Source organism: Scomber japonicus, chromosome 24, assembly GCF_027409825.1.
Source record: "Scomber japonicus isolate fScoJap1 chromosome 24, fScoJap1.pri, whole genome shotgun sequence".
Lineage (NCBI taxonomy): Eukaryota > Metazoa > Chordata > Actinopteri > Scombriformes > Scombridae > Scomber > Scomber japonicus.
Genome location: NC_070601.1, coordinates 5962897 through 5975393, shown reverse-complemented (window position 1 = coordinate 5975393; position 12497 = coordinate 5962897). Strand labels below are relative to the sequence as shown.

At 38.3% G+C, this 12497-nt stretch overlaps 1 protein-coding gene and 1 long non-coding RNA gene across 2 annotated transcripts; both read left to right on the top strand.

Annotated features, from left to right (window-relative positions):
- The first annotated feature begins 1019 nt into the window (after positions 1–1019).
- Positions 1020–3957, top strand: jagn1b (jagunal homolog 1b). The gene is made up of 4 exons (XM_053314723.1): positions 1020–1121; positions 2345–2442; positions 3085–3157; positions 3260–3957. Exons 2-4 carry the CDS (start codon positions 2354–2356, stop codon positions 3647–3649), a joined length of 552 nt encoding a protein of 183 aa, XP_053170698.1. The 5' UTR covers positions 1020–1121; positions 2345–2353; the 3' UTR covers positions 3650–3957.
- Positions 3958–6871: 2914 nt separating this feature from the next.
- LOC128354501 (uncharacterized) lies at positions 6872–8267 on the top strand. The gene is made up of 5 exons (XR_008321068.1): positions 6872–6918; positions 7247–7324; positions 7774–7819; positions 7963–7984; positions 8158–8267. It is a non-coding gene; the product is annotated as an uncharacterized LOC128354501 (long non-coding RNA).
- The last annotated feature ends 4230 nt before the right edge of the window (positions 8268–12497 follow it).

Below are 12497 nucleotides of genomic sequence, written 5' to 3'. Positions count from 1 at the left end.
TTGATTTTCATTATCTTTACACTTGTGCCTTCTTTATCTGTATATTATTTGCAGTGCATTCAGTGTGTGTGTGTGTGTGTGTACGCATGTGTGTGATGTGGATTCCTTCACAAATACTGTAGCTGATAAACATGCAAAAGGAGCAACAAGGAAAAAAGTAACTGTTGTGACTGAGGTTAAAAGCATGATCAAATTACAAATGGAAAATACATTTGGCAGGAAGAGAGGGATATAGGAAAATAAGGGTCACTACTACTTCATCATTCAAAGGAAAAGAAGGCAATAGACATAGAAAGTGGTATTTATGAGTATTGTGTGGTGTATGTGTTTTACATTGTCCTAGATACCAGAAAAAAAAGAAAGGCAGACACCTAACCCCACCTTGGTTTGAGAGAGATTTTCTTTTGTGTGTGTGTGTGTGTGTGTGTGTGTGTGTGTGTGTGTGTGTAGTTTAATAGGAACTTCTTTAACCTATGCTTCAATCCAGAAGGTGGGGGAAATGAAAACAACGCCAAAAGAAGAAGTGGGTGAAGACGAAAGAAGACATTATGGGCAATGAAAGAGTGGACAAACTAGCCAAAAAAAAAGCTGTCAAAAAAAGAAAAAGATAGATACTATAATTAAACTTTCAAAATCAGAAGGAAAGGGCTTTGCATGGAAGGTCAATGATGAGTGGCAGCAGCACTACGATCAGGATGTAAGAGGAAGGCATCTCCATTCTATACAAAACAGGGTGGGTATTAAGAGAAACAGAGGAGGAAATAGAAAGGAAGAGGATTAAGAATTGGACACAGCAGATTGAACAGGACTCTTCATATTGTAGGTCAAATGCTGGTTGAGGTACATCTTAAAAGAACTGGGCTGATGGCAAGAGTGAAAGCCTGGCATGTGGTAGGATGAGTGTAATTCCAGATGATGGCAGTAGTGCAGCATGTTGGATGCAAGGTGCCCTTAAAAACCAAAGAAGAAGAAGAAGAAGCGACTCTGACCAATCACAGCTTGTGACGCCACTCTGAGTGAATGAGTGTTGTCCTGCTAGCTGCACAGTTTGTGTCAGCCAGCATATTTATATATATATTATATTCATAAGGCTTCTTATGAACACCAGCAGCAGATAAAAAGTAAGTACTATGATTAACCACGTACTTCCTTTCTTACTGGGGAGTTTGGAAACGTAGAAGTGAAGTTATCTTATATGTATGAGGTAGCAAGAAGTCACTATTAGCCTGTTAGCTCTGCCTGAACTTCTGCAGATATATTTGGACTGACGTGTGTAACCTAACATTTTTCAGCCTAACTTAGCCATATGATTAACTTAGCAGCGGCTAGCAGAGGCATGTGGTACTCACGAACACGGTTCAAGCCACGAAACGGTCTCATTTTTGCTTTATTAGAAATGTTTTCAAATGCGTTTACAATAGGAAACGATTCATTAAGAGAGGACCGACTTTTTTTGGTTTGGAAAATGTGCCTTTGTTAAAACGTCTCCACCTCTAATAAAACAAATACAGAACATAGTGCGGTGTAATAGCAGTGATTCACAGTCTTGAATGAAAATTAAAACAGGAGCAATGACCACAGTAAGAAAACCTGGTGAACCTATTCTTTAAATTGGAATATATTTTAGAGATGAATTAAGTAGCTTCTTTGCCATTTAATCAATTGCCAACTGTTTTGATCAGATAAAGTCTGATAGGATAAGATGTATCTTTATTGATCCCTCTCAGGAGAAATTCAAATTGACACAACAGTACAGTGAGGGGAAAATACGCAACATAAGGGTGAAAGTGATCAAATAAAATAATATACTCTATACAGGAAACAATCTCTGTATAAACAAATCTGCAATACATGAATGAGATGTGCATAGTAAGGACAGCATTAGTCTTCTTTTAGTGGGAGTGGGAGGAAGTGGGATGTACTGGGAGCCATGGTGTTGTGGCAGTCTGATTGTGATTTTTAAGGAACTTCTCACATTCCAGCTTCTCAAGTATTAATATTTTCTGTTTTTTGTTTAATCTTTTTACGAGAGTAAACTAAATATCTTTGGGTTGAGAGCAAAACTAGACATATGAAGATGTCACCTTGCTTTTTGAAAAATAGTGATCGACATTTTTCATCATTTTAGAGACCAAACAATGAATCTATTAGTAAAGAAAAATAGCAGACAGATGAATCAATTCTGAAAACAATCATTAGTTGCTAGTATATTTCTAAGAAGATCATCATTTTTGAAGACTCTGTTATAATCGAGGTATCAGCATCTCTCAAAAGTTTAACACCTCCCACTGAGGTCTATTTTTGGCTTCTTATCTCCTCTGACTCTTACATGTTTTGCTTTCAGATATTCACTATGGCTTCTCGAGCAGGACCGAGAGCAATGGGCACGGATGGCAGTGACTTTCAGCACAGAGAGCGGGTTGCCTCACACTACCAGATGAGGTTGTTATTTAATCTTCTTGACTCTTTTGAAAGACCCTTGAAACAAACTAATACTGTTAAAATAGAGCACATAATGTCAGAATTCATTTATTTAGATTCAGTAGTTGGAAGATTATTCAATTTATAAACTGTAATTTGATTCAGTATCTCTGAGAAAAGGTCTTAAAACTTGACTTAAAAAATTCAATGATACAGAGTAGAACTGCAACAATTAATGGTTTAGTTGATTTTAAAAGATTAGTCGTCATCTATTTTGATAAATGATTAGTTGTTTTTTCCAAGTAAAAATGCAAAATATTTGCTTATTCTTAGGTATAAGTTTCTGCATGTTTTTTAAAAATCGTATATGATTTGATATATGAATATTTTTTGACTGTTGCTTGGATAAAAAAGTAATTTAAGGACTTTGTGAGTTGTGATGGGGGTTTTTTTACTTCTTTTTTACATTTTATAGACTTAACAATTGATCAAATAATCTGCAGATTAACCAGTAATGAAAATAATTGTTTGTTGCAGCCCCAGTGATGAGCTTGTAATAATTTGTGCTGTTTCCCAATTGAAGCCACAGTGATGCATTTAATAGCAACATTTGTAATTACACCAACATGTTGAATTAATCATGAATCTTGTGTCATTGTGCAGTGTTGCCTTGAAGTCGGAAATCCGTAAACTCAACATCGTCCATCTCCTGACCTGGGTGCTGATGGCAGCTCAGGTGCAAACATTTAGCACAGATCTTTAAAAAAGAATTGTTTTTATTGTCGGACAGTTATAAGTGTTGAGTTTGTTGTAATCTGTGTTGTCTATCATTTCTCAGGTGATAGTGAGCCAGTTGAGCCTGGTGTCTCACAAGGTAGTAGCGAGTCCGTACCAGTGGGAGTACCCCTATCTCCTGAGCATAATTCCCACTGTCTTCAACTTCTTGGCCTTGCCTCGCAACAACATCAGCTACCTGGTCATCTCCATGATCAGCTCCGGGCTTTTCTCCGTGGCCCCGCTGATTTACGGCTCCATGGAGATGTTCCCCGTGGCTCAGCAGCTCTATCGGCACGGCAAAGCCTACCGCTTTATCTTCGGCTTCTCGGCCGTGACGGTCATGTACTTCGTGATCGTCATCGCTGTGCAGGTGCATGCCTGGCAGATCTACTACAGCAAGAAGCTGCTGGACCAGTGGTTCACCAGCACGCAGGACAAGAAGAAGAAATGAGTTCACCCCAAAGTGCGATTAGCTGTAAGATCTTATGAGAGGAACTGACAGCCTAGGTGTATGTGTGGGAAACTCAATGGTTGGAGGGGAAAAAGATGTAATTAATTCCAGGTGAACTGGGCCAGACAAGACTTTAAGGAAAAAGTATTGCTGTCCATCATCTTTTTCTATATTTATATTTGACAATATAATTGTTCAAATGTTTGGGAATCAGTCCCTGAACTACTTGCGACTGCTGCCATCACTCACTGTACATGAATCCTTTTGGTATTTTATCATTCCAAATAATAAAATGTAAACTGCTTCCATTTGTCTGTATGTACCCCGTTATTTCAGGTCCTCACTGTGTAAACGGACCAGGGGTAACTGGAAGAAAACTGTACCAATGTCTAAATTCATGTTTTGGAAACAAATTTCAAGAATAAATTTAAAAATAGTTGACTGGATTTGTCAAGCGTACATCAGCTTCTGTTGAGCATTTCTGTCCCCCTTAAAACCAATGTCTCAGACTCAAAGGTGAAATAACTAACGTCAGTGGTCATAATGTTTACCCATCATTTTGTTTAATTGTCGAGGACACTATTGTAGTGTTGTTTAGGCTATAAATGAAATCAACAGTGAGTAAAATAGCCTACTTCAAGCAGCGGGTAATCTGGTCTGAGCACAAGAATAATACTCAACAAGGACAAAAAAACTCCCCATGAAATATTGCATAATGTAGCAGTGATAGTTTCCAAATGAAAATGAAATATAATTAAACACAGCTTTGCTCTCAGTCCATTACCGTGGTATGAACTCTTCTTCTCATTCAGTAGCTAATTATTAATATTATAATTATCATATATAATTATTATTCAATCTGGCAGAGACTAATTATGCCAGGATACTATGAATGATCTGAATGTGAACAGTGTGTGAGAGTTAAGACAATAAATCAACATTAAAACCATCAGGAGCCGTTCAATTCATGATAACACCTGTCAGAGCGCGTTTTACCAGCGTCCTTGCTCACAGACAGGAAGTGACGTCACAGCACTTTCGATTGAAGTCTGCGAGGGCTCAGTCCGCGAGTCCAGAGGAGTGAAGGGTAATCACGTGACACGTGAACACTCATTGGCGCTGATAGATAGATAGACTGATAGATAAATATATAGACTGATAGATAGATAGATAGATAGATAGATAGATAGATAGACAGATAGATAGAGAGATAGATAGATAGATAGATAAATATATAGACTGATAGATAGATAGATAGATAGATAGATAGATAGATAGACAGATAGATAGATAGATAGATAGATAGATAGATAGATAGATAGATAGATAGATAAATATATAGACTGATAGATAGATAGACTGATAGACAGATAGATAGATAGATAAATAGATAGATAGATAGATAAATAGATAGACAGATAGATAGATAGATAAATAGATAGATAGATAGACTGATAAATGGCATAACCACTGGTCATTTGTTGTATTGTTAATTAGCTTAATGTTTAAAATATTGGTTTATTTATTATTCTTAAGATTTTAATATATAGATGCAGAGATTGTTTTTCACAGTGAGGATTTAATATGAATATAATATTAACTGATCAGCAGCTCATGTAAAGTGTTTTTTCATCAGATTTGTTGACAATAAATCAACATTTAAACCATCAAGAGCCGTTCAATTAATGGTAACGCTTGTCAGAGCGCGTTTTACCCATGGTTTTACCAGCGTGCTTGCTCACAGACCGGAAGTAACGTCACAGCACTTTCGATTGAAGTCCGGGAGGGAAGGGTAATCACGTGACATGTGAACACTCATTGGCGCTGATAGATAGATAGATAGATAGATAGATAGATAGATAGATAGACTGATAAATGGCATAACCACTGGCCATTTGTTGTATTGTTAATTAGCTTAATGTTTAAAATATTGGTTTATTCATTATTCTTAAGATTTTAATATATAGATGCAGAGGTTGTTTTTCACAGTGAACATTTAATATGAATATAATATTAACTGATCAGCACCGGTAATGTTCATAAATGACCAGCAGATGGCAGTGTGTGGGGTGTCACCTGTTGGGATCCATGAAGTCACCTGATGCAGAGTAGCATTACTTGATTCAATTAACATTACTAATGATTAATTAATATTAATTAATTATTAATATTAATAATTAATAACTAATAGAGTAACAATACTTGATTCAATTAACATTAGTAATGATTAATTATTAATATTATTTAATTATTAATATTAATTAATTAATTATTAATATTAATCATTAATAGATGAACATTACTTGCTTCAATTAATGTTAATCTAGTGATTATTAATAATTATGTATTAATAAATTAATTCCTTCATTCATTCATAATCATTGCTCCAATTACAGATTAATTAGGTTGACAAGTTGGAGCCTCAGGTGCAAGAAACCAAACCTTGGCATCTCAACTCAAACAGCTCAGCTTGTTGGGAAACCTCCTTGAACTTCTGATTTTGCTGATTGAATCCCAAGGGGAATAGCTCAGTTTGTTAGCTGTTTGCTTTGAATCTTAGTGGTCGTGGGTTCAATTCTCGCTATGTCCAATTGTTTTTCCAAGTCAGACACATCTAATGCCGTAGATGACTATTTGGGAAGCTATCAGGTTGTTGGTTCAATTGTTGCACAGCTTTTTGAAAGTCAGACAAACTACTGGAGAGTCAAATGCTGATGAAAACGTGCGGAGCCAATGTGAGCCTGTGGTTCAGTGATTTAGACAGCCGGTTTGAGTTTTGAGGATGGTGGGATCGATCCCCGGCCTGCTCACATGTCTGTCTGCGTCCTATCGGCCTAAAATCCCAAATCCTCCAAAGAGGATTGTGGATGTGTTTCTACTGGTTGCCTACAGGGGGCAGTATTCTAATTGCTGTAAAGTAACATTAAAGATCAATGACCCTAAACGGGGTTTGAACCAACAACCAACAACCTTAATTTCAATTACCTAATGCCCAACACTTATCTCACTGAGCTATCCTAAACACTGATTTTCCAAAAATTCATGTTGTACAAATGTTCACCTTTTATACTTATATATAAAATGGATGAAGATCCAGGGGGAAATAAACTAGTGGTCGTTCTGTTTAAGAGACGATCTTTGGAAGGGCGTCTCTTCCCATAATGCACTGCGACAGCCATAGGTTATAAATATGAGGTGCCTTTCGCTCTGGATCTCAGTCTAGAAGAAAAACGTGTGGGAGACGTTACTCTGATGTCTGTTTAAACGTGGTAAGAATTTCAGCTTTTTTAAAGAAATATATTATTGTACTAAATTCGTGAGAAAGTTCAAGTACTTTTATAAAATGGCGCTTATGAGTCGTTTTTTGGCGGTTTTTGCGTGACCTGTTCACTTTACTGTGCTGCTGGCTAACGTTACTGAACGTGTTCAACCACGCAGCTGAACTTGAGCACTTATGTGCACATATTAGGTCACAAGGATTACCTGACTTTAGATAAACCAGTAATTAAGTCAACTTTTTGTTCATTGCCTGCCCTCCAATTTCTGTGACACTTGGTGGCTCCATTGCAGCAAGTTATGACCTTTGTTTTGTTTCAGAGATGCTGGGTCCCCCATGACAGAGCCGCTGCCATGGGATGAAACTACCAACCCCCAGCCTTTTTCTTTGGAGTAAAGGTAAACAGAGTTGTGATGGTTCACTTTAAGATTCACATTGCATTCAAAGCATTCAAGTCATGTCCCAGAACTTTACATTTCTTTTTTTTACATCAAATTATTGTGTAGTGATTTAAGACAGCACAATGTTTAAATTGCAGTAGATACCACATCATGGTGGCTGTTTGTTTCACTCCAGTGCTCAGTCAGCTGTCCAGGTAGTGTGTGTCTGGCTCAGTGTTACAGTGCTGGTAGAGTATCTCTGTATTTGGCTGCAGGTTCTGTTTTAGAGTCTGTCGCTGAGCTGCTGCAGAGCTTGGCCCAATGAGAGTACAAGGCTGCACACTTCAGACTCACTCCTATAAGGAAGCTTTGAAGTTGAACTTTCATAGGTGGTAGAAAATAACAGTTTTCAATCAAAGTAGCCATATGACTTATGATGTGAAGTAAATGTTCCTTGACTGTTGCAGGCAGAGCTACTGATGAGCTGCTCGTCATACTGCAGACTGACTGAAGGTGAGTGATGCAAAACCAGTAAAATTTATATTAATGTGGTGATAATGAAACTCTGAGTAGTGACCAGTATTGTTCCTGCTTTAACTGACTCTTTTCTCTACAGCAGTGTGTGGAGCAGCTGGCCTGTAGGGGGCAGTACACAGCAGGAACCAAGACTGATGTCAGGTATGTATCCCCAATCCTGTACTGCCATGGCAGACTTCTCTATCTGCAGTGGAATCTTAGTATTGGGAGAGACATGTCAGGACTTTGGCACAGATTCTATTAAGCTAACATGTGAATTGCAATTTCTTTTCAAAACTCAAGTGCTCTCTAGTAATGTGTTTTTTTTTTTTTAGTGTTGCTTGACTGGTGTGGAGAACTGGAGTCCACCTGCTGGGATGTGACCAGGCACTTCTGCTCAGCCTGAGTTTGAGGATGAAATTTAAACTGTCAAACATTGAATGTAATTCAATGACAATGTTTTACTGTAATGTAAGATCTGTGATGGTTGAATAAAAATTGAAAAATCTGCAGCAACTGTTTCATGGTTTATTAGGCTTTTTTTCCAGATTTGGCCACATTATCAGAGTATTCAACAGATAGTGCAATATCTCACAACTACATGGCAATACATTGTAGGTGTGAGGCATATCAGAACCAAAGCAAGTTTTACCAAATAACTGGCACTAAGTACACTGAAGATGTAACAAATGGTTTACTAACACCTCATTTAGTTACTTCTAATAAGGAAATGGACCATTTCCAGCAGTGCTAATGGTTGGAAAGTGACTAGATGTGATATGGTACATGAAAAGTCAGTGACTCCAAAATAGAGTTCAGATCATAGACTGGTTCTGATACATTTTTCAAGAATAAGCTAACAAGTAAATTAAAGACAATATTGAGTTGTAATGTAGAAGCATTTTATTACAAATTCAGTTTAAAAACTACAATCTGAATATACTACCAATAGTTAAAAACAAAACACAAGTGGACTAGGGCTAGCAGATCTCTAGGTGTGCCAACATATACTCACTTGTGAAGAGACCTCAACCAGAGGGACAAACCTGTCCCAGCAGACTGGCCCACAACTCCACTAAATCTAATAAAACTACAAACTACAAAGGTTAAACAAAAACAGATGGTCCTAATCTCCAATACTTATAAGGCTGTACTAAAGAGGGCAGGCAAAAAGCAGCAGCAGATGGTATCCTACAAAAAGAGACAGAGTTAGTTAGCCACCTGCATACACAATAGAATCAAACTGTCCAGGCACCACTTTCCACCATAGTAGGGAAAAGGGTCTACGAGCTGGAGACACCAACAGAGAAACTAAGCATAGAAAACCAAAGTTAGCTCTCAGAAACAACAACTTCTGGCAGTTACATCTCAGCATACCGACCTCCGTCCAGACCACATGGCAGCAGAAAAGGAAGAACAAACGTACACAGGTGTCTTAAATAACCTTACCTTGATTAGAGGCGGGGCCAAGCCTGGGGTTGCATTCAAGACCTACTGAGCTGAGGGAGCATTCAGTGTTTGACCAACAGTGGCTATATGGCAGGCTACATACAAATGCATTAATTCATTATTGGTTTGGACGTCCTTTGTGGAATTTGGTGGAAAATTGGATCAATGTGTTGGAGGAGACTCTATAGAAAGAAAGGATGCTAACATGACAGTCCAGATATACTCCTATTCTGTTAGTCTGGACCAGGCATCTCAAACTCATTACACAAAGGGCCATGTGGCTGCAGGTTTTCATTCCAACCAAGCAGGAGCACACATGCACACCAATCAGCTGACTGAAGAGTGAGTTCAGCTGATTAAATGAGTCGAGCCAGGTGTGCTCCTGCTTGGTTGGAATGAAAACCTGCAGCCACATGGCCCTTCGTGGAATGAGTTTGAGATGCCTTCTAAAGTAACATTAAAGATCAATGACCCTGACCGGGGATTGAACCAACAGCCACAATTTCAAGTACCTAATGCCCAACACATATCTCACTAGGCTACCCTACACTCTGGTTTTTGAAAATTTTATGTTGTACAAATGTTGTTGTTTCACCTTTTATACTTATATATAAAATGAATGAACATGATGTAGTTGTGATTAGGGAGATTCCAGATTGTTTCTGACAGCGACCCCATGGTGTAGTGGGTTCATTCATTGCCAGCAGCCATGGAGGATTCAACGAGGCCTGGTTCGATTCCGGATGTGGACAGGATCTGGATCTCAATGGGTGAGTACCTTGTATCATACTTAGACCTTTTCTCCGGGCGCATTTATCTTTTTAATTTGGATGTTGGACTTCAAAATTACTTAGAGATTTGACCCAATGACTTAAATTTCCCACTATCTGTATCCCAGCAACACCCGGATTCAAACCGGGTGTTGTAGCACAAACACCTTATGATCTCAGACAAACCCACTACACCATCAAGCCTATCTACACTAAGACTGTTTCTCCGGGCGCATTTATCTTCTGAATTTGGATGTTGGACTTTAAAAGTACTCAGGGCTGTGCAAGATATGAACCAATGACCTCAAGGTTCCCAAGCAGTCATCTAACAGTCGGAGCTATGTGAACTGACACTCTTTCTTTAATTTTTTTTTAGAGTTTTTCACATTTTATTTAGGCTTTCTGACTTTAAAAGTAGTAACCTTGGATTGAACTCACAATCTCTGTGAGTGAGAAGATATATTAACCGCTGAGTCGCTGGATCTTCATTGGGGAAAGTGGTTTTATCAAACTTTTCAGTCTGTCCTCTTGATGTTAGACTGCAAAAGTGAGATATTCTCTCAGACATGAATCAGTAACTAGACAAGGCATTGATGAGGTTGGAAGTTCTAAGGTTGTGGCTTTGATCCTGGGATAGTTTTGAAGTAAAGGTTTGGGTTATCAACTAAAATATCTTAGAGGAGACTTTGCACACACAGGTGCACCGGTAATGTTCATAAATGACCAGCAGATGGCAGTGTGTGGGGTGTCACCTGTTGGGATCCATGAAGTCACCTGATGCAGGTCACATGACTGCCATGTAGTCATATGACTGTCATCATTGAGTAAAGCAGCAGTTTGGACTCTTCGCTGTAAGTTTGCTTTCTGTCATACTCATTTTAATTTATTTAGCTACAGTCACTTTCCACTGTGTTTCTTGCTCTTTTATGTTTGTGCTTCATCACAAACTTTGTAGAATATCTTGGAAGATAAATCTAAATATCTACATGTTAATTATTGATCAACCTGCCATAATCAAATCAACAGCTGATCAATATCTCCTTTCTTTTTCTGCAGCTCTGAGAAATGAATATGTCTGAATATTAAATGTGTTGTATTCACTGATGTGGAGGGACAGTCAGTCAATGCCGAGTCACTCATTTACTGAGTGAAGAGTTAAAGCATAAAGCATTTAACAGCGTCTAAAAGTAGAGAGCAATCCTTAAACTGCACTTTTATTTACTTGTATTTAGTTGGAATTAACAAAAAAAAGTCAAACTTAATAACATAACTTATTTGGACATGCACCCTCCAAATATTTCCTCCTGCTGCTTCACCAAGCACACATCAATCCAACCAGTGAGTCCTGCACACACCTCATATGTTGGAAATGCAACCTTAAAAACATCACTCCTGCTCCTCCTCCACTCAGTCTCAAGTCCATAAACCCATAAGTTGCCATCTAGTGGACTAATGGTGGAACTGCAGCAACTTCTTCTGACTCAGTTCTATTGCATTATCTATCAAGTTAGAGCCAAAATAAGTAAATTAATCTCAAGTTTGATTGGTTGGTTGGTTGGTTGATTAGAAACAGCGCAGCCAACGTTTACCAGCCTTGTTACATAACCTAACTGGCCAGCTACAATTTGCTGTAATTTGCTGGTAATTAAACAACATAACTTACTTGTACATGCACCTGCAAATATTTCCTCCTGCTGCTTCACCAAGCACACATCCATCCACCCACCCAGTGAGTCGAGCACACACCTCATGTGTTGTAAATGTAACCTTCAAAACATCCCTCCTCAAGTCTCAAGGCCATAAACCTATAAGTCGCCATCTAGTGGGCTAATGGTGGAACTGCAGCAACTTCCTCTGACTCAGTTCTATTACATTATCTATCAAGTTAGAGCCAAAACAAGTCAGTCAATCACAAGTTTGATTGATTTTTTTCCCTGCAAAATTTAGCTTGGAACAACTATTTTTAAGACAGTTAAGTATAAGAGAAGAACTGCAACAGCTCCTAAATTTAACTGTAATCCGTTAATTATGAAAATGTTGATGGTTAGGGTAAAGGCTTATGTGAGAGCTGCAAAATAGCATAAACAAAAATGTACTGTATAAACACACAATAACTTCTTCATGCCTGTCTAACTCTACAGCTGCGGGTCTCTGTACAGGTTCCAGAGGATCCTGATCCTTTCCCTTCCCTTCCTCTTTTATCCTCATCAATCTCCCCCCTCCCCATCCACTGACTCCTCCTTCCTTGCCCCTCCTTCACCATCATCAGTGGAACAACCAGCACCTCCTCAACCTGTGGCAGCACCTCCTGCTGTTGTAACTTGGTAAAAATGTGTATTGCAATATTTGTTCATTCAGCATCTTTCTGCACTGTGTGATTCAAAGTAGATGAAAATCATCTTTCTGTTTTTGTTTTTAGTTTGCATGGAATATTGTATGGGATTTTTTTTTAACCT